Source organism: Crocuta crocuta, unplaced genomic scaffold, assembly GCF_008692635.1.
Source record: "Crocuta crocuta isolate KB4526 unplaced genomic scaffold, BGI_CrCroc_1.0 scaffold316, whole genome shotgun sequence".
Lineage (NCBI taxonomy): Eukaryota > Metazoa > Chordata > Mammalia > Carnivora > Hyaenidae > Crocuta > Crocuta crocuta.
In genome coordinates, this window is record NW_027529682.1 from 560,205 (window position 1) to 583,205 (window position 23,001).

The 23,001-nt window shown below is 43.9% G+C and overlaps 1 protein-coding gene and 1 pseudogene across 1 annotated transcript in view; both read left to right on the plus strand.

The window, feature by feature from the left end:
• Positions 1 to 21,746, plus strand: part of CLMP (CXADR like cell adhesion molecule) — a 28,337-nt gene extending 6,591 nt beyond the window's left edge. The window contains 6 exon segments of the mRNA XM_077763069.1: positions 15,182 to 15,383; positions 16,444 to 16,611; positions 17,068 to 17,190; positions 17,976 to 18,117; positions 18,689 to 18,933; positions 18,936 to 21,746. Coding sequence (XP_077619195.1) covers positions 15,182 to 15,383; positions 16,444 to 16,611; positions 17,068 to 17,190; positions 17,976 to 18,117; positions 18,689 to 18,933; positions 18,936 to 19,021 — 966 coding nt within the window. The 3' untranslated portion in view covers positions 19,022 to 21,746.
• LOC144230714 (small EDRK-rich factor 1-like) lies at positions 2,814 to 3,671 on the plus strand (annotated as a pseudogene).
• Positions 21,747 to 23,001: the final 1,255 nt, after the last annotated feature.

Consider the following 23,001-nt stretch of genomic DNA (forward strand, 5'->3'; position numbering starts at 1 on the left):
AGGTGGTGTCTGTTGCATTTTTTTTTTAATGTTTATTTCTGAGAAAGAAAGTGTGTGTGTGTGTGTGTGCGCGTGTGAGCGCGCGCGCAAGGGAGGAACAGAGAGAGAGGTAGTACAGAATCCCAAGGAGACTCTAGGCTCTGAGCTGTCGGCACAGAGAGCCTGATGCTGGGCTCGAACCCACGAGCTCTGAGATCATGAGCTGAGCTGAAGCTGGACACTTAACCAACTGAGCCACGCAGGCATCCTGGTGTTGGTTACATTCTTAAGAGGAACTTAGACCCAGGGAAGTCTGCTGTGGTCAGATACTCCCAGCATTGTTCCAAAATATGTGTTCTCTCCCCATCCCTGCCCCCCAGGAACCTCAGGTCCTATCCTTTCCCTCTCTGCCTACTGAATTCTATCTTTTGCTATCATACTCCAAAGTAAGGATGGTCATTTATTCAGTCATTCAGATTACATAGATTTATTTAGCACTTAGTACATGCCATGCGAGACACTGGGACAAGATATTGAAGAAGATATCTAAGTCCCTGTCTTCATACAGCTTACAAAGCAGCCATTCCATAATTAAAAAAAAAATTTTTTTTTTAATAGAGCACTATTAGCTACTTTCAGGTTCAAGTCTGTTTAGCACATATGATCTCCTTTAATTTAATCCTCAAAACGAGGATGACTAGTCCTATTATGCAAATAAGGAAGGAACCACATACTGCACAGGTACATATACAGAGTGAGAAAAATGCGTAAGTTCACCCATTTTGTGGTTTGAAATGAGGCAGTGCAATGTCAGTACCTGGGCTCTTAACTACTAGTACGTTACCTTCATAAATAATTTGAAATGATAATACGTGCTATGTAGGAAATAAGGAGAATGTGGGTGGGAAGAAAATTATTCCAGACAGAACTAATTCTGCCAAGACCCTAATGAATGCTGGAACAAGGCTTGGCACTATTGCACATTCTAAAAGTTCAAAAAGCAATTTAGGTTAAACTGAATAAATCTTGGATTCCCACTATCCACGTACTCTGTCATGAAGGAGGTAGTTGAAGACATAAACGTGTAAAGTGACAATTTGACATAGATCATGATAGAGAGAAGCAGAGTGTTCTAGATGAACAGAAAGGAGGAGCCACTGGCCAGGATTAGTTGGAGGAGGGGGAAAAGTCAAGGGCAGCTCCCTATAAGAAGTCAAGGCTGGGGCGCCTGGGTGGCTTAGTCGGTTAAGTGTCCGACTTTCGCTTAGGTCATGGTCTCGCGGTTCGTGGGTTTGAGCCCCGCGTCGGGCTCTGTGCTGACTGCCAGCTCAGAGCCTGGAGCCTGTTTCAGTCTATGACTCCCTCTCTCTCTGACCCTCCCCTGCTCACGCTGTCTCTCTCTCCCTCCTAGAAATAAATTAAAAAACATTAAAAAAAAAAAAAGAAGTCAAGGCTAATTTGACTTCTGGTAGAAGGCCCTGCCCTGAGGACCTCCCAGGAGCTTAGACACAAAGGCTGGAAAATTCTGGGAAATGGTAAAGTAAGCAGCTAGCAGAGGTGGAGCTCAAAATGTGAGCACGCAGACCAGAACGGGAAAAAGGTCTTGAGTAACATGCTAGGGAGCTCAGATCCTTGTCTAAAATGTCATAGAGCTTCCGGAAGGATTTTAGGAGTGAAAGGGATATATATCATCTTAGATGATCACTCTGGCCCTGCGTGGTGCCACACTGATTTAAAGCAGCCTCGAATGGAAGCAAGTTCAGTTGAACAATTTCCAGCCATACAATAAGGGCTTAAACAATAGCCATGGGTAGTTGGAATATCAAGATGGGCATAATTGGGCAAATTTAGTGGGCAAATTTGCCAGCAAGTCTGGAATGTGAGTGGTGGAAAAGAAAATCCGGGAGGGGCTGGAATGGAGGTGGTGCCTGAGGTAGGCTAGCCAATGACTTAGACCCCAAGTTTGGCTTTGCATTTCAATCTGAGCAGAATTGGCTCCATCCCTTTTGTCTTGGATGCTCAGATATGCAGGAAACACTAGGGGGCCGGTAGGCAGTGGGGGGAATATTTGAATTTCAGTCCATGTAGGTAGTATGGCAGCTAGAACTCTGGAGCTTTCCTACTGGTTGAGGGATGGAGACATAGTTAATTTCCAAGGTCACAGTGACCACCTCCCTCAGCATCAGTCAGGAACACACATTGGAGACCTTTCCCTTCTATTTTTCAGATGAAGAAATTAGGACAGAGATGTTCTAATTCTCCTGCCAGACCTCTCTGGCCCATCCTTTCTCCCTTTCCCCCTTTTCTTTGATACTGAACAGGGAAAGCCCTGATGAGAACCACCGAGAGGGGCCTCCATCCATTTCTGTTCAGGGCAGTTGCACAACGGCTGTGCGGAGCCGGTGCCAGAAAGCTGAGCTGCTCCATCTGCTCCATCAGGTCCTAACAAATTGTCCTCCTCCTCTCTTTAAAAATGTGCTGGGAACGGGTCCACCAGGAACGTCAGAAGACAAACAGCCCTACGGCAGCTGCAATTCATGTACTGCATTTGATGTTTGTTTGCAAAAGGATTAAATGTATGTTCTCTGTTCTCCCATCACACCCTGAGCCAGGGCTTAGCCTCAGCTCTACATTTCCTAGAATTAAAACCACAACAAAACAGGGCCTCTGTGGGGCGGGGTGATGGGAGGAGCAGAGGTGTCTGCTCTGCAGAGGGCCCCCAGGGGTGGAGTCTTCTAGGGCTGCGGGTGAGGATGACCGGCAACCTCGCTGAGCAAGTTGGGAGGCTGCTGCTCTTCCCAGTAGCTCTCTGCCCGGCTCGGTCGGGTGTGTGCATGGCCCTCGGAAATTAACGAGAACTTGCCCGCCAGAAAAACATGAAGAAATCCCAGGAAGTTAGCAAGGGAAAAAGAAAATGATGTGGTTTGGGAGTGGTGGGGGTGGTCTGGTGCTGATGGCCAAGAAGGAATTCCTAAGATGTCCTTTGGCGCGAAAAGGTGGTTTTATTAGAGCCCGGGGACAGGACCAGGGGGGTGGAAGAGCTGCCTGCACTGGGGTTGTGAAGAGTGACTATACTACAATGGAGTTGGGGGAGGGAAAATCAAAAGGGAGGTTTCCAAGAGGACTTTCATATGCTAAAGAGGACTGTTTTTTTAAAGGAAAGAAGTTATTTTCCCTTTAGCAAGGTTTTAACATTAAGACAGGGAGTTCCTGGAGGAATGTTTTACTCTGCCTCTCTCAGGTAGTTTTACTTGAGGTTATAAAGGGCAGCAGGTTATAAAGAACTTAATTTTATTTACCATTTCCTCTTGCCTTTGTTTCCCCACAGCACTATGGAGGGGAGGGTGAGACTGGGACTCCGGAAACTGAGTCTATGAGTTTCTGGAGACTGACTAAGACATTTGTAAGGTGATTCAGACCCCTATCCTGGCTGATGGTGATCTCTATCAGTCAGCCATTGGTTTTTTTTCTTTCCTTTGTTCTTGGGCAGCCTGGAGTGCCTGAGGAATGTCTCACGTGTCCCACCTGGGGCGGGGGAGGGGGTGTGCAGGAGGTCAGCTGGCCTTATGCTGCCTCATCAAAAAGAGGATAGCTTGACTACCTCTCAGGGAAAGCAGAGGGGCTCTGAGATAATGCAACAAAAGCAGAAGGCAGCTAATGAGAAGACATCTCTGCAGACCAGAGAAAAATGATGACTGTTTGGAAAACCTGGCTGCTGCCACCAAACAAAATAAGCTCTATGATCAAAAGCTCGATGATCAAAATTTTGTGGCATGAACAGTCATGTGTTATAACATACCCTTATGAAACTATTTTAAACGAAAAACAAAAACCCCACAACATAACAGAGACACACAAGTATCTGAGATTCAATGTATGTCTGAAAAAAAACAGAGACAAATTACAAGGCTGTAACTGAGCCCCAACCTGTGTCATACATGGATGTGAAATGTTCATATTAGGTCATGGTTATTTAATTACAGTAAGATTATTATGCAGTTGTATAATGTCTGCTTTCCAAAGATGTTAACTGCTTGGTTGTCTTCTCCCATTTTTCTTTCCATTTTTTATGGGACAGGAGGGGCTCCTGGCTGGCTCAGTTGGTAGAGCATGTGACTCTAGATCTTGGGGTTGTGACTTCAAGCCCCCTGTTGGGTATAGAGATACTTTAAAATCTTAAAAAATAATAATAATAATAATAATGGTAATGGGGCAGGATTTTGGGGAAAAAGGTGAAAAGCTCTCAGGAGTCAGCTGTACCTGAATGTACTAAGTGCTATCTATGGTGGAGATATGCCCAAAGGGCCGAGGCTTGCAGGAGGAAGTCAATGATTCTACACAGGGAGCCAGGAAAGGACAGAATACACAGAAGGTGGCCCTTGAGCTTGATCTTGAGGCCTGTAGGGGTTGTGTAGGCAAAAATAAAAGAGAGGCATTTCAAAAGAAGAAGACTGCATGATCTGAGACAAAGACACACCTGAGGAGGGCATTGTTCCAGAATCACGGGACATCAAATCTGGGGACTAGGCTATTCAGAGAGGTGAGGACGGGGACCAAAGTTGAGGCATAGTCCAGGTTGTACTGGCCTTAGGTGCCACATTCAGAAGGCTGAGCTTTGGTCCATAGTGCGCGCAGATGATGGAAAACAAATGGAGTGTTACAGCTAGGGGAGCTTTAATGTACAAATGTATGGAAAGATTAATGTTCTTTGGATACTGGGCTGGACAATTTCGGAAACGTTAGTCCAGAATCGGACTAATAAAAGTAATTCTGAGTGCTTATTCTCCCATTGCCACAAAATCCCTATGAAGTAGCTTATCCCTGTTTTACAACTGAGGAACTTAAGGTTCAGAAAGTTTCATTAACCAGCACACAGTTCTAGTGGAGGGGTTCCCAGTTGAATGTAAGCCAGGTGGGGGCTCGAACTCATGAACTGTGAGATCATGACCTCAGCTAAAGTCAGATGCTTAACCTACTGAGCCACCCAAGTGCCCCAAGGTTTATTTATTTTTGAGAGAGAGAGACAGAGTGCAAGAGTGGGGAGGAGCAGAGAGAGAGGGAGACACAGAATCTAGAGCAGGCTCCAGGCTCTAAGCTGTCAGCACAGAGCCCAATGCAGCGCTCAAACTCCTGAATGGTGAGATCATGACCTGAACCAAAATCGGACGCTTAACACACTGAGCCACCCAGGCACCCCAATGGACTTCCAGTTATAAGTGTTGTGCCCGAATCACGAGTCCCAGAGACCTCCAAGGAGCCGGCACCGATGCAAGTACAAAAGGGTCTTTATTACAAGCTCGAGCAGGGGCTCACCAGCCTGCCGGTGTCATGGCAGCAAGGTGAAGCAAAGAACAATAGCGAACAGGGTTTTTAAGGAGTAAGGGATGGGGGTGTTACAGTACATGTAGCATCATCACATAAACACCAATTACAATTACAGCTTTGACCAGTCAGTACCTGTGAGGTGTTCATTACTTTTGGTGGGACCCAATCATGACTTTTGAGAATCGTTTGAAAATGACCAATTGTGAAGTGAGTTCAAAGGGCTCACGTGGGGTTCAGACAAGTGGTGAGAAATTGGCTAGTTTGTGTCTGCAGTTCCCAGCCTTGACTCAAACCATAGGAATGTTTCTTTTTTTTTTTTTTCTTTTTGATTAATTGAACTGAGGGCGGTCTGAGGATGGCTTTAGCCTTGAACAGTCTGAGGCTTTTCCTGGGACTGGGACTGGGGCTACGTGCAGCTCGAGGTTTCTCTTGATGGAGGACTTAATTTTTGGCTCTTCATAAGGAAATGTAATTTTATCTATATTTCCTTTACCTTTCTTCTCCACATTACTGGCCGTAGCCTGGCACACAAGGTTGGTTGCATTTTAAGGGATAAGAATAAGAAAGAAACCTCTGGCCCTAAGAATTCCCTTCGGGGATGCCCAGCCTCTATGGGAAATACAGTAATGGATTAGTGAATACAGCCAGGCCCACCAGATCCACTCCACTTGATAGTAGGACTAGACTGCAGCTGCCCCATTTTAGATTAGGATATATGTCTCCACTTCATCGAAGGCCTTCTCTAAGTATTTATTAAACAAAAGTATGGCCTTAAGCCTAAGCAGTTTGTCTGGTAGACTCACTTCCTTAATCTCCTTAATCTTGTCGTGAACGTTTCACTGCCATGTTTTTCTCTTTAATGCAAGGAGTTAATACTTGTAAAGTATTTAGGACAGTGCCTAGCACAAAATAAATACCACCTACATGTTGATTAAATAAAAACGAAACTCCCTGGTCGAACGTCTTACATTGTGTTGATGGATTTTCATTGCTAGGCCTAATGCATATTTTCCTAACTGCAGAGCCAAATGCTGAATTTGTTGCAGAGTAGTCACTGAATGGTCAGTGAGCAAAGCAACTATGTCCTTCCACTGATATCTGCTCTTAAAACTTACTGTAAGTTTGTGAAGCTAAGAATTGTTCTCCTAATTTTCTTTCAATATATGAAGAAAATTAGACACTAATTCATCTTCAGAGAACTTGGGCTTCATACCTTCTATTAATTAATTTTTAAGGTTTATTCATTTTTCAGAGACAGAGAGACAGAGTGTGGGGGTGGGAGGCAGGGGCAGAGAGAGAAAGGGAGACACAGAATCCAAAGCAGTCTTCAGACTCTGAGCTGTCAGCACAGAGCCCAACACGAGGCTCCATCTCATAGACCGTGAGGGGCTTCATAACCTTTTAGACTTCAAAAGGTGAAGGCCCTTGCCCAAGACAGATTTCAGAGCTAGGATCTAAACCCCAAATTCCTGAAGCTAAATCTTTTCCTCTGTTGCCTCCCCATAATGTACAGCTCCCCATTGAAAAGAATGCAGAAATTCAAGATAAAACTTCTGTCTGGAAGTAAATACTGCACATTTGATTGAAGTCATGCATTTCCTGTACTTTCCAGAATATTCCCCTGCATGACGATGAAGTTCCGGAGGGACCTCCCTGTGGTGTAGGTGGGAGGCTGTGGGCAGGTGTTCAGGTTGGGGGCAGGGAGATGTCCTCTATTTTTATGATAATGAGTGTAATTATTAGACTCCTTCAAGGCTGCTCCCCCTGCCCCTACTTCCCTATTGCCGCCTCCTCTCAGCTGGTGGCTTCAGAGTTCAACTCACTCTCTATGAAAGAGAGGGTAGGAGGGAGAGGAGTTCTCATCCAGGGGTAAGGCTGGAAATGGTGAGCAAAGGCTGGACTTGAATAGTCAGCTAAAGAGATCCAAAATGGCAGTTATCAACTGTACTCTGAGGTTGGTATTTTAAGTTTATGTATTTATTTTTAAATGTTTATTTATTTTTGAGAGAGAGAGAGAGAGAAAGGCATGAATGAGGGAGGGGCAGAGAGAGAGGAAGGAGAGAAAAAAAATCCCAAGCAGGCTCTGCACTGTCAGCACAGAGTCCAACAGGCTCCATCCCACAAACCTCAAGATCATGACCTGAGCCAAAATCAAGAGTCGGAAGCTTAACCAACTGAGCCATCCAGGCGCCCCCGCTATTTGGATAGCCTCATTTTGCCTTCTTTTCTTAATCTCTATATTTATGCCCTCCAGGATCTTAGCCAGTCTCTCGGCGTTAAATACCATCCACGAGCTTAGAATTCCCAAATGTGTATCTCCAGGACTCCCCCCTGAATATCGGACTCATTTCTATGCAGCTGCTTACATCCTCTATGCCTCCTCTGGGTATCTAACAAGTATCTCAAATGTAGTAAGTCCGAAACTAAACTCCTGACCCACCCCCACCCGCCTCACTCCGCACACCGCACACCCTGATCCCAAACCTCCTCTGCCCGGCTTCTTCTCTTGGCTGATAGCCATTCTCTCTTCTCAGAGGCTCGTGCCAAAGACCCGAGTGGTCCTGGACTCCTCTTTTCCTCATACCGCAAATACACATTTAGATAAGGTGGTCGGTTTACTGGGACATCCGGTTGGTTTCATCTTCAAAAGACACTTTGAATCTGATCCTGTCTCACCTCTTCCACTGCTGCCACACCCTGGAGGCCGTGCTTCTGTTGCCTGGATCTTTACTAGTGTATCCGCTTGACTGGTTTTCCCGTTTCCACTCCTGGCCTCCTACAGTATATTCTCAAGATAAATCGAATCATGATGCTATTCCACTCAAAATCCTGTAACAGCCCCCCCACTTCCGCAAAGTGGAAGCCATGATCATCTTTACAGTAGACAAGAGGCCCTGCAGGATCTGGCCCCCCTGCCTCCCCTCGTCTACTGGTCCCCTGGTTTGCTGCAGTCACCTGACCTCTTTGCTGGTCGGCAAGTGTGCCAGACACTCTTCTGCCTTAGGGTTTTGCATTGGCTTTTTCCTCCATCTAGAACTCTCTTTCCCCTAGATCGCTCCAAGGCTAGTTCTACATCTCCTTCAAGGATTTGCTGTCCTGTCTCCTTCCCATGAGGTCTACTTTGCCCCCCTTATTTAAATTGCAGTCTGTCCCCCTGGCCCGCAATCCCCCTTCCCTGCTCTAATATTTTCATAGTATTGTCACATGTATCGTAGAATGTTCTCCGGTGTCTGTTTCCTGCCGCTAGAATTGATGCTGCTCAGGGGCTGGGATTTTTACACGCTTGTTCACCAGTATCTCCCAAGCACCTCCAGCAGGTGCTGGCGCATCATGGAGTCTCAGAATTTGTTGAATACATGACTGTCATCTTGGATCCCTTTAGCTTTACATTCAGGTCCAGCTTTTGCTCCCAGTTCCACCTCTGGATGGATGTGGATGGAAAACTCCTCTTCTTCCTACCCTATCCTCTATTTCCTAAATATTCTCTAATTGGTCATGCTTCGATTTGCTGAAAAACATGTTTTTGAAGAGTTCACCTCAGCCTTCAGGAGTAGCTGGTGGTGCTGTCCCAGCAAAGCTACTATTTCCCCAGCACCCCTCATCCCAGTCCGAAGGAATCTCTGCCCCATGCCCTTCTCAGAAGTCCTGCAGGTATTCTAACATCAGAGACCCAAAGAGTTGAACCGTGAAACTACCTGCAGACAGAGGAGGCTGTCAGGGCGTGGGGGCAGGGCAGAGGGGAGCAGCCTTCAAGGAATCTAACCCTTCAAGGATCTCCCCCTACCCCATATGAACCCATGCTTCCACCTCCCCGCCTCCATACAAGCATATCACAGGGAGGTCCCTCCCAAACATCATTCTTCGTGCTTAGACTGCATATTTTCTGGATTTCTCCATAATTTATGAATTAGGGTATGATTTTCCTCACGTATTAATTTCCGCAGACGTAGAAATTAATTGTGAAATGCCCATAGTGATGTCCCTGTTTCCTACCCATCACATAGCTGTGGTTTGTTTGTAGAGATGCAAATTAATTTTGTCCAAAGGAAAAAATGAATCTTAGTCCAATTCTCATTTGAACCTGTTGCAAAATCTTTCTCATGTATTAATGAGTGAAATGAAATCTTTGTCATGTGCATTTTTCTATGGATATGAGGGTCATAATTTTACTTTTTAAAAAATATTTATTTTTGGGAGAGAGAGTGAGAAAGAGATAGAGTATAAGCGGGAAGTGGGGGAAGAGCAGAGAGACGGAAACAACAGAACTCGAAGTGGGCTCCAGGCCGATGTGGGGCTCGAACTCACGAACTGTGAGATCATGCATGACCTGAGCTGAAAGTCAGACGCTTAACTAACTGAGCCCCCCAGAGCCACTTACCCTTTTCTAAATTGTCCTTTAAAACTGTAGGAGAGGGAAAACATCTTTTCCCCTTTCTCCTCCTGGGATCTCCAGCTGGGGCACTATAAATTAGACTGACAAAAGATTTTTGTTGGTTTGTTTTCTCTCTTTAAAAAATTTAAAATTTACTGAGGTGCAACTGACACATACCCTTATATTAGTGTCAGGTGTACAACAGAGGGACAGATTAACAGGAGACTGACAAACAAGTTTTTTTTTTTTAATATTTTTTAAAAATTTATTTCTAGGAGAGAGAGAGACAGCGTGAGCAGGGGAGGGTCAGAGAGAGAGGGAGACACAGATTCTGAAATAGGCTCCAGGCTCTGAGCTGGCAGTCAGCACAGAGCCCGACGCGGGGCTCGAACCCACGAACTGCAAGATCATGACCTAAGCGAAAGTCAGACGCTTAACCGACTAAGCCACCCAGGCGCCCCTTGACAAACAAGTTTATTAACTTCTGTGTACCATGTACAGAGCATGGACTGAATACCCACAGATGAGCAACCTCAAGGGGTGGCTAGAATTCAGGCCATATGCCTAATTTCGTGGGGGAGAGGGAAGAGGAGAGAGGGTAATTAGGGAAAAACGAATGAATTCTGAGGAAAAGAAATGGGCCCTTTGAGGAACGGATGGGAGATCTGCTAGTTTGTGGCCTCTGTCTGGGTGTGGGGTGTGGTGCCAGATTTCTGGTCTCCTAGAAGAGATTAGAGTTGCTCTCTGGAGGGGATTTATGACAGATTCTTTTGAGATGCTCCACTTTTAGGTCTGATAAGGAACTTCAGGAACTCAAATGCCTTCAGCATTTGAAATGAATTCTTAGGCACATGCCAAGTGGCATATTTTGGGATGGCACGTCCTGGTCCTCAACACCTTCATAAAACAATTGTCTTTGAATTGGTATCATCTCTAGCACAGTGCCAAGCACGGAGTATGTTTTCAGAGAATGTGTATTCAGGAAAGGATTGCAGAGTTGCAAAATAGCCTAGCCAAAGGCTATTAAGGGCAACGAACACATAGAAAACCAGAATGCCCTCAAAGATCTCCTGGACAACACCCAGCATTATAGGAAGGGGATCCAACAACCTATGAGACCCAAGTCCTTCACGGTTTCTCCTCACATAAAAATGCTGCAAAAAGGGGTGCCTGGGTGGCTTAGTCGGTTGGGCGTCTGACGTCAGCTCAGGTCATGATCTCGCAGTTCATGGGCTCAAGCCCCAGTTTGGGCTCTGTGCTGACAGCTCAGAGCCTGGAGCCTGCTTCAGATTCTGTGTCTCCCTCTCTCTGCCCCTCCCCGACTTGTGCTCTGTTTCTCTGTCTTAATAATAAATAAATAAAAACCCAAAAACATTTTAAAAATGCTGCAAAAAAATGCTATGGGTGAGAGCAAAGAAAAGAGACCATTAATCTGAGTATAATTCACAGGGAATGTGTCATGAGAAGTTAACATTGATTTTGGATTTAAAAGAATGAATGGGAATTGTTTATGTGGAGAGATGGGGAAAGGGAATTTGTATGTAGGAAAATGCAGTGGGGCAAAGGCTTTGAGTACAAAGAAAGCGTACCCTATATTAAAGAAAGGGAGATGATGTTATCTGACAGTCCCTAGGCATGGGAGGTGGACAAAATAGGAAATGAGACTGGGAAGGTAAAGCAGAAGTCACTGTGAAGACTATAGACTGAATCTCGTCATTATTCAGAGGTGGCAGGGAGCCACTGAGGGGTCTTGAGCTGGAAAACAGCTGATGTGAGTTTAACATTAATATTAACTTGGCATCCAGTTTATATTGTTATGTAGGATAGGCAGGAGAGGGCAGAAATACACGGCAGCCACGCAGCTGGAAATAGGAAACGGGGGCCCAAAACTATGTTGGCCTAGAGATATGAGAATGATCACAGCAGTAGTGAGTGGGCAGGGAGCCTGGGTGGCTCAGTCAGTTAAGCATCCGACTTTGGCTCAGGTCATGATCTCATGGTTCGTGGGTTTGAGCCCAGCGTCGGGCTCTGTGCTGACAGCTCAGAGCCTGGAGCCTGCCTTCGGATTCTGTGTCTCCCTCTCTCCCTCTGACCCTCCCCTGCTTACGCTCTCTCTCTCAAAAATAAATAAAACATTAAAATTATTTTAAAAATATTTTTAAAAAAAGAAATGAGTGGGCAAAGTTGAATACTGAAAATGTCTTAAGCTTGCTTATTTATTTGTTTGTTTATTGATTTAAGAGAGAGAGCATGGGTTCCAGTGGGGGAGAAGGGTAAGAGGGAGAGCGAGAGAGAAAATCCCAAGCAGGCTCCACACCCAGCCCAGAGCACAATGTGGGACTTGATCATATGACCCTGGGATCATGACCTAAGCCGAAATCAAAAGTCAGGCAACTCAACCAACCCAGCCACCCAGGTGCCCTGAAAATGTCTTAAGTTTATTATCAGTTCCAGTGTCTACCTCTACTTCTCTCTTACTTTCTTGTCCCCAATATGTCCCCCACAAGACTGTGAGGTCCTCAGGGTAAGAGCTAGTGTCTTAATTCTGCTTGATTCCCAGCACCCGGCACAGTACCCTGGCATGTGAGCATGGTAAAAGATTGCTGATGAAAAAGAGCATGCAGAGAAAGGAGCAAACACGTTTCTCAGAAAGATGGTAAAAGTAAAATGGATGATGCTGGAGAGTTTTGATGTAACGGAGAGAGAACTGATGGACATTTTCTTGGATGGCTTCGAATCTTTTCAGGAAAGCATTTGATGCGTTGTAGAGCATCCTGTGGTGGAGGATGGGGTTAAGGACTTGAGCAGAGTGAAATGATTTGAACAGCTGCAGCCAGAAATGTGCTTGGGAGACTCCCATGGGCGGGTGTGCCTGCCTGTTTTTAGTGCCTTCCGTGTATCTGGAATGCTCCCTGCAGCCCGCTTCTCCCTGCCTCTGTTATCTCTTATTTCATCTACTTATCTTTCAAAGCCTAACTCACATGCCTCCAACTTTTCTGGGACATTCTCTCTGATACGATTTCAAGTTAATTAATCCTTTTTCTATGTTTATACTTCTCTCCTTGTTAATCCCATTAGGTTACAAATCACTGGAACACAGGAAGAGGGTTTGAGTCATCTGAATAGCCTCCCCCCTAACCTGACAGGAAGCAGTCATTCCAAAACTGTTGGCTGACTTTTAAAATTGAATGAGTTTGGGGCGCCTGGGTGGCTTAGTCGGTGGTTAAGCGTCCGACTTTCGCTTAGGTCATGATCTCGCGGTTCGTGGGTTCGAGCCCCACATCGGGCTCTGTGCTGACTGCCAGCTCAGAGCCTGGAGCCTATTTCAGTCTGTGACTCCCTCTCTCTCTGACCCTCCCCTGCTCACGCTGTCTCTCTGTCTCCTAAAAATAAATAAAAAATATTAAAAAAAAAAGTTTAAAAAAAAATAAAACTGAATGAGTTTAAGAATATGATTGCTGTGGTAGAAAGGGCAAAGCTGAAGTTATAGGGCTTGAACTCTCGGTGGACTAGATCAGCATGTTTTTTTGTGACTAACAGGAGTGAGACGAAGAACCCAGGAAGGATTCAAGAATTAGGCTGTAACGCAGGCAGATGAAACTTCACTAAAATTTTTTTTTTTGGTAGAGAGATCTAAACTTTGGTGTCCCTGCCTAGAAAAACAAAGACATGATGCTCACATGTATTTTATGTAAGAAAGGGATGTAATTTTCTTTCCACCCAACTTCCTCTTACTAATTGGCAGTGAACTCCCCCAAAGGAAAGCCAAACAATGAAGTCAGTCCTCAGTATTCAAGTCCTGAGACTTGAATTTTAAGCATTGACTCCTAAACTCCTCTAAACCCTTTGGCTGGCCTCTAAACTTTTGAATTTTTTGGAAAGTTTATTTGTTTTTGAGAGAGGGAGAGTGACCAGGGGTAGGGCAGGGGGGGTGGGCAGAGGACCCCAAACAGGCTCTGTGCTGACAGCAGAGAGCCCAATGTGAGACTCAAACTCATGAACTGTGGTATGACCTGAGCTGAAATCAAGAGTCAGACATTTAACTGACTGAGCCACCCAGGGGCCCCTGGACTCTAAATTTTTGTAAGAACAAAACAGACTGATTTTATAGTGTCCTTTTTTCTTCCTTCATTTCCAAACTTTCTGGAAGAGCAGTTAATGAGCAGTGAAATGAATGGAGATGGCCACAGGAAGTGGCTGAGAGGTATACCAGGACAATGAACTAAAGGGCAATGAACTAGACAGCGATGTTCAAATCCCAGTTCTGCTACTTGTCTGTGAGATGAGGATCATGACTACAGTGTCCCCCTCTTACCTGTGTGGGATACGTTCCAGAACCCCCAGTGGATGCCTGAACCCACGAATAATGCCAAATCTTATCTGTACTATATTTCTTCCTGTACATACATACTTATGATAGCATTTAATTTGTAAATTAGACACAGTAATTAACAACTATTAATAAAATAACTAATAATAAAATGATTTAAAAGTTATACGAACATGGTTTTTCTCTCTCCCTCTCAAAATCTTATTGTACCACACCCATCCTTCTTGTGATGATGAAGATGACAGAGTGTCTCTGTGATGAGATGGGCAAGGAGAATGACACAGGCATTGTGATACAGTGTTAGCTACTATTGGCCTTCTGACAATATGTCAGAAGGAAGATCATTGGCTTCCAGACCTTGGGTAACTGAAACCATGGAAAGTGAAACCACAGATAAGGTAGGGGAAGGACTACTTAACTTGCAAAAATTGTATGAGAAATAAGCTAGATGTGAAAACACCCAGCACAAGAAATGTTGTGTATTTTTAAAAGTTTTTAAAAATGTTTATTTTTGAGAGAGAGACACACAGAGCACAAGTGGGGGAGGGGCAGAGAGAGAGAGACAGACAGACAGAATCCAAAGCAGGCTCCAGGTTCCAAGCTGGAGCTCTAACATGGGGCTCGAACCCACAAACAGCAAGATCATGACCTGAGCCAAAGTTGGACACTTAACCAACTGAGCCACGCAGGTGCCCCATGTGTTGTGTATTGTGAATAGTTCACATGCAGGTGGTAGGAAATGCAAAAGTTAGAAAGTCTCCTTCCCATTCCATTCTGCCAGTTCTCCTCACAGCCAACTCTTGATACCATTATATACACTTAATGTGCTTTACCTTCCTTCCTTGGCTTAGCTATGTGACCTTCATTGAACAAGTAACTCAAGTTTAAAATTCATTACCTATAAAATGAAATGGTTCTGAGCACTTAATGAAACAGTTACTACTCTGTAATTAAAACGTACACAGATATTTTGAGAAAAGGAGAAGCAACGCCTCGAGAAACGTATCATATGTACTTTTAACTTCCTTTAGAACAGAGGTCTCTTAGACCCTTCGAACCAGCCCCCAGCCTGACTGCATTGTTCCATTAGGAATATTCTCATTTCTCATCTTGACATCAGCAAGAGAGGAAGGCTGAGGGCCACTCGTTTGACACAACCTTGGTCTGCCCCATAGGTGATCACTTACTCCAGCCATCACGTCTACAGTAACTTGACTGAAGAACAGAAGGGCAGAGTGGCCTTCGCTTCCAATTTCCTGGCTGGAGATGCCTCCTTACAGATTGAGCCTCTGAAGCCCAGTGACGAGGGCCGGTACACCTGCAAGGTGAAGAATTCAGGGCGCTATGTGTGGAGTCATGTCATCTTAAAAGTCTTAGGTAAGGAATAGCCAAATGCATCATGGTGGTCTGAAACTTTTCGATACCCTGCATTATACGTTCAGAGATCAGCTAGTCCAGTTCCCGGAAAGAAGTGTGCATGTTCTATAGTTTATGTTCTATATTTTAGACGTAATAAAAGAAGAAAGAACGATCGCAATTTTCCGTGGTGGTGCCTTACAAAATTTAAATATCCTTTAATGTTTAAGTGGTATTCTTGTATTTAACTTAAACCTCTCATGGGGCGCCTGCGTGGCTTAGTCGGTTAAGCGTCCGACTTTCGCTTAGGTCATGGTCTCGCGGTTCATGGGTTCGAGCCCCGCGTCGGGCTCTGTGCTGACTGCCAGCTCAGAGCCTGGAGCCTATTTCAGAATCTGTGACTCCCTCTCTCTCTCTCTCCTAGAAATAATAAATTTTTGGAAAAAAAAAACCTCTCAGATATAATTCAACCCCATTTCTGGTTTCTGACAGCGAGAGCTATTGAGTTCTATTTAATTGCTTTCAAGTTAATGGACTTCTACCCCTGGTTCAGTATTAGTAAAATCACGACCAACTTTCCTAAACATTTAAACAAAATTTTTAATGTTTATTTCTGAGAAAGAGAGAGAGAGAATCCAAAGCAAGCTAGGCTCTGAGCTGTCAGCACAGAGCCGGATGCGGGGCTTGAACCCACGAACCGTGAGTTCATGACCTGAGCCAAAGCCAGACGCCTAACTGACTCAGCCACCCAGGTGCCCCTCCTAAAATTTCCAGTTAAAGAACAGTATCCTCTTTGTGATGAGGAGGTTTCTGAGGGAGCCTCTGGAAATTACAACAGCACCACTGGAAGCAGCCAGAAGTGTGTGTGTGTGTGTGTGTGCGCGCGCACGCGTGTGCAGGGGGTGGAGAGGGGGGTGTATTTTTGGGGGTGGTGTAAAGCATGGTTAGGTAGCAAAAGGCTACTGAACCCCACCCAAAAGTTGACCATGACAGATGACCAGGTAGAGAAACAACTCAACAGGACATAGTTCTTCCATGGAGTTGTGTTTGGCGATCTTTGAAGCTTGTTTCTTTTTGCCAGTGAGACCATCGAAGCCCAAGTGTGAGCTGGAAGGAGAGCTGACAGAAGGAAGTGACGTGACTCTGCAGTGTGAGTCAGCCTCTGGCACAAAACCCATCGTGTATTACTGGCAGCGAATCAGGGAGAAGGAGGGAGAGGATGAGCGCCTCCCTGCCAGGTCCAGGATTGGTAAGTGATCTTCCCAGCAGTCTGCTGAGACAACAGAATGGTACTCTAGCTGTGAATTCTAAATCTGGGTTTGTCAGCAACTCACCACGTGACCTTGAATACACTGCCAAATCCCTTTGAGCTCCTGCTTTTCATCCGTTGACTGGGACAGAAAAAAAACACCATCCTTTCCTTCCTCAAATGACACATAAATGTGGCAGAAGAAATTCAGAAGAAATGTACTGCGTACCCACTGTATCTAAATTATCGTGTTTCGTATCCCTTACATGTTCACGGTCTTGTAACTCTTGCAGATGTATAATTTGGAAGAACGTTCACCTTTGCGTATTCCAAAAAATCTATCCTCTTGTCCTTACCAAATTGTACTAGAGAATCTTAGGTCAATGATGTGCTGAAGTAAACAATAAAGAGACCCTGTCATTAAAGGGATTACAGTCATTCCTTCTGCTTATGTAGACTACAATAACCCTGGACGCGTTCTGCTGCAGAATCTCACCATGTCCTCCTCTGGGCTCTATCAGTGCACAGCAGGCAATGAGGCCGGGAAAGAAAGCTGTGTGGTGCGAGTGACCGTACAGTGTAAGTATCCAAAGGGTTTGTTCTTATTTTCGCATTGCGGTTCAGCGTAAAACAATTTTAATCATAATTAAGAGTAAGGTCAAGGTAAAAAATCTTTATTTCTAGAAGGACATGGCGATCACGAAAATAAATTCGGTAGTTGCAATGACTGTTCAACTCTTGTAGCTAACTATATTTACAAACATGTGAATCTGTCAGCTCCCAAAAGAAATTTATTACATGCAGGAGGAAACCCAATGGAGATTTCCTTTATAAATGTAAATTTCCCTTATAAAAAGGGAACTTGTACTTTGCTTTTAGAACTTCTCCTGTGTCTGCTGTTTCTCAAAAATAATCAGATTAAAGGGGCATCGACTGGCTCAGTTAGTAGAGCAGAGGGCTTGACTCTTGGTCTCAGGGTCATGAGTTCAACCCCACACGAGTGTGGAGCCTACTTTTTAAAAATCAGCTTAAAACAGTCCTAATGGCAAAGAGGTGGTATATTCTGCTACCTTTCAGTATCAAGGACAGTCGTACACCAAGGGTAAATGGGAAACTCCAGAACATAGAAAGATGTGGAAATACCCATCCTGTCCAGGACATATGGGTTTTTTTGGTTTAAGTAAACTCTGCCTCAAATATGGGGCTCAAACTCACAATCCCAAGATCAAGAGTCCCCAGATCAAGAGTTGTATGCTCCACCAACTAGGCCAGCCAGGTGCCCTGAGAGCTCATGTTTTTTTAAGTTCATATTATTTCCTAGCTTATGTTTGGTTTTACTTCTGCTTTTGTTTCTGAGAAAATAGATGTACAAAGCATCGGCATGATTGCAGGAGCGGTGACAGGCATGGTGGCTGGAGCCCTGCTGATTTTCCTCCTGGTATGGCTGCTGATCCGAAGGAAAGACAAAGAGAGATACGAGGAAGAAGAGAGACCTAATGAAATTCGGTAAACCTTCCTCCCAAGTCCCTTCTACTGGGCTTCCTTTCCAGCTCCATAGTGAGCAGCCAACATAAATGTCCCATTTCCTCTTAACTATGACTCTGCTAAAAGGATTATTCTGGTAGCTAAGGAGTTCCAGCCTAGAGACAGGGTCTGGTTTACTTTGCCTTTATTGTGAAACTATGCTCAACTGATAATTAAAAGATCAACTTTACATTACTTCTGATTCACTTCCACTTATAAAAGGCCTACAATAAAGAATGGGAAAACCTATGGGCCATGAAAGGGTTCACGTAGACAAATCCCAAGTCAATCTCAGTGGTAAGTGTGTGCTCTCCCAGAGTAACAGAGTTGACTTCGGGGCTAATGAAGCATCCATCTGCCTAAGCCAAGCACTAAGTCCCAGCGACTGTGGAAGTCCCTCTTCCCCTAAATGGCTGCCTTCCGGCGGTATAGCGTGAAGCTTACCGTTTGAGGAATGTATCAGGAAGCCTCAGAAGGAAGGAAGCAACCATAGCGGAAGGGATCACAGTCTTGCCGGTATTAAAGTTTCCCCTTGCTGTGTTTTCCTCTTCAGGGAAGATGCAGAAGCCCCCAAAGCCCGCCTGGTGAAACCCAGCTCCTCTTCCTCAGGCTCTCGGAGCTCACGCTCTGGCTCTTCCTCCACTCGCTCCACAGCAAATAGTGCCTCACGCAGCCAGCGGACACTGTCGACTGAAGCAGCACCCCAGCCGGGGCTGGCCACCCATGCATACAGCCTGGTGGGGCCAGTGGGGAGAGGTTCTGAACCAAAGAAAGTTCACCATGCTACCTTGACCAAAGCAGAACCTCACCCTGCGTGATCCCCAGCCAGAGCAGAGCCTTCCAAACCGTCTTGACTCCCATGCTTTCCTTGGAGTCAGGATCTTAAGACTCGTCTAGTCATTGAAGCTCAGTCACCAGCCACACAACCCCCTCGAACCAGGATGACCGGTCATTTAAGTAGCGGTGGTGTTGCATGGAACAGATTGAAATGAGCGCTTTATTTCTAAAACACACCGAAGGAGAAAAGGGATATAAACTGATCATCTCCAAATAGGCATCTCAAGGTGCCTTGAGACCAGAGTGGGGAAAAGCAGGGGTCCAAGTCTGTGTGTTTGTTGGCCAGGACCTGGGGTAGAAAAGGTTGGGGAAAGGGGAACTGAATACACTTAAAACTTCTCACCGGAAATGTTTTGTATCAATACTTTGATTCACCATAGTCAAGGAGAAAGGAGATGTTGTTCATAAATTTTCTATGCATTTCTGCAAACCTACTGGATTATTGTGATTATTCAGAGTCAAGTGGAACCCACAGACTTATATTACACCTAGCTGCACCATGTACTGGGCATATCACTTCTGAGAAATTTCAAAAAAGGAAGTAACATTTCTTCTGATCTGATTTCATTTACCATAAGGTTGGGATGTTAATTTCGTAAGGAGCTGAACTCACGGGAGGTGCAGAATGATTTGAGTTTCTCCCACTCTATCCACTACTAATTTCCCTACTTACAGTGAACTGTAGGAGAACTAAGACAGGAATTCAAAATGTGTGACAAGGGACTGCGAAACACTTTCCATCTTAATCATGTTCAGAGTGTCACTGACAGATATCAGAAATACATACTGGAACAATTGTGGACTTTCCCTCAAACCTGAGGTCTCTAAGGACTTTCTTGCTTGGTAGCTCTGAAGCAAGAAAACATTCACTGTGTGTCATTTGACAATGTTCTTACAAGGGTTCTGGAGCAAAAGAGCTCTTTCAGAGATGCTGAAAGATCATCTGACATATCACTGCATTCTCTTCTGAGAACATATGAAATCAGAATTTCAAGACTGCCTAGACTAGAAAGGGAGCTTAGATTGGACTTCTCTTACTGTGTTATAACATGTCAAGAAGGGGTATAAAGAAGTTTACTATCACACCAGATTTGGAGCTCCCTGGGACTTTTGATAATTCTAGGCCTTAAATTATCAAACAGATCAAGGATTACCAATGTTCCCTAATGGCATTGCAAGTACATCATGACCATTCCCTCCTGAGAGGCTGACACAGAGAGAAATTCAGTCATTTCCCAGCTTAGCCTCTGAGAAAGTCCAGGTGTGGGCTGGAAGGAAAGGGAATTATATTTAAGGAAGAGATGGTGAGGATAACTAGTGGGTGGCAGGACAGGGGTAGCTAACATCTGAACTGTTACCATCTTGGAAACAATGAACAGAAATGATTCACCAGGGTAACCATCAGAAGAGTGGATTCGTGGAAAAAAGGTGTGTGAGAAATAAAAAGGAACTGGCAGCCTCCAATATAAGAACTTGCCTTTTTAATCCCTTTGACTATTCTAGTAGTCAAAACAGACGAACTATTCTGTCAGTCTGATCGTGTGGCAAGAATGGCAGGCCTGAGATAGCTCTGCAAGGACCCCAGCGCAATAGTCAACAGAGCACCATTGGTATTGCAAAAGATTTATTAAAAGGGCAGCAAGTTGGAGGAAAGAAAGAGTCATGCTGAATTCAGAGACGACAGCATGATACTAATATGAGAGTCAGATGCTTAAAGAGAAAAGGGGGATCTGAGATTTTGCCCCATTTCTCTGGTCTTTCACGTCTATGTTTCTCAAAATAGAGCCCTCAGATAATGCAAATGCATTTCCTTCTAAGATTCTTTAAGAAACAGAGGTTGATCCCAGGGTGAAAATGGTAATCTGAGTTTTATCTTCCTCTTAACAAAAGGTGGGAGATAAGAGACACTGAGGAACTAATGTGAAGAATGTCTATTAATTTAAGAAGGCTGGCACATTTGGAATGCTTCTCATACTAACACCGCCTCATTGTAAGATGTTAACTCTGTTCCTTATTCTACTTTTTTATTTTTCTGGTAGTGTGGTAACATATCACTTCTGCTATGTGATTACGAGAATTCTCAATCCTAGAGTACCTGAGCCAAACAAGTACACTACAGACGCTGTAGCTGTACCATCGCAAGCAATTTGCTCTTATCATTTCTACCTTTGAACCTAAGGTTTCCTGCCTATGCCTTTGAAAGCAGGAAATCAGTCCCCTTTGCATGATGTGGAGATTTAGATTATTTAAACGTTAGTTATTAAAAGATCAACACCAGTTGAATATCCAGATTATTTTGGAAATCTATTCACAGTGGAAGTTTAAAAAAAAAGAAATCACAAACAAGTAACTACCTAAAATCTGAGAAATTCTAAGGAACTGAAAATTCTGAGATAAGATGTTCAAGTTTTAGCAATGATAGTGTACTTCTTGGGGAGCCAGGCTTTTGGGTTCAGATACGGCAAATTCTGGGCTTAAGATAAAGTTTTGAGACACTACTTGTTTCAAACAATATTCCATTAACATTGCAAGTCAAATACATTTGATCCTTTAGTAGGAAACAAACAGAATGGTATAATAACTGAAAGTTAGAAGGAAAAATTGTGGAAGAAGATACTGATGGAATGATGTGAATGTTTAGAGAATAACCATTGCAATAAAATATATAAACCAAACTTAAATTTGGAAAATAACGAAGTTGATGCCCTTGCTGTTACACTGTTTAAAAATACATTCCGAATTGCTCTTGCAAAAAGATAAAGAATTTTGCTTCATTTCTGGTGTTAAACTGTTCATATTTTAACTTCTCAGTTGCCTTGTCATTGAGACTGTATTTCATCACAAAAACCAAATATTTATTACAGATGCATCTGTATCGGCAATTAAAAAATAAATAAGGTGATACTGTAGAAGGTGAAGCTTATATAACCTGCACTGGAAATTTGTTCATTAGCTTGCTGCCAAAAGAAGAATGGAAGAACTCAGTCTGAATATGATCTATTATTTATTGATTTCAGTCACAGACATACCAAGTACTATTTTCTCACAAGGCAAGATGCTAAATAGTCCTGGAGATACCAAGTTATGGCAGAATTCCTGCTCTTGAGGACTTTATCAAAATAAGTAATATTTACTAAGCAAACGTCTTATGCCAAGGTCAAGCTGCCAACAGAACTATACACTTGCGGATTCAAATAAATCTCAAAAGAAGTAAACACGAAGAGATTCAAATGAACCTGAAAAAAACTTAACAGAATCAGAGGAAGTGATACACACAAAGCACTTAGAACATGTGACAGGCTCAGATATGGTAATCAAGACCCCATTCCCCAGTCAGAAACCCTAGCCCTCAGACTTCTTCACTGCAGTCCCTATGCCCCCAAACTTTTAATTTTCCATCCTGAGTGTGTCTGAAACCTTGTGCATTAAAAGAGGTGGAGACAGGACATTCATCTTATTGACCTTTAAATCCATAAACTCTGAATCATTCTATGCAATAAGAGCATAGTTCAAGTTCTCACAATGTGCTTTGAGTGACTAGGAAACAGGTTATCTACTCTATTTTCTTCAATCACTGCTGTTAGGTGGTTTGGCCCTCCGTCCATTTTCCAATGATTCAATAGTTAAAATGTTGTAGGTAGTTCACAGGTTAAAAACTGTGAAATGTAGGGTATAGTTCAGAGACTGTACTTGATAGGTTGAGTGGGAAAAGGAAGATTGTAGATACCAAAGAAAATTGAAAGGAGCCTCCCACAGCACACATCTTCCACTTTCTGGAGTTGAAGTTATAGGTGTTCTAGAAAGAAAATGACACTATAGTGTAAACTAAAAAACAGACTAAAGATTCTGGAGTCAAAAGAGCTAGGTCCGAGTCCAGCCAGCCATTATTCCTTCTACAAATACCATCTCTGAACCTCATTTTTCTCCTCCTACCGGATGTATATCTCAGAAAGCTGTTTTGATGATCGAATGATAAAACAAATGAAAACACTTTGTATGCTGTAAAAACACAATGCATAAAATTAATAT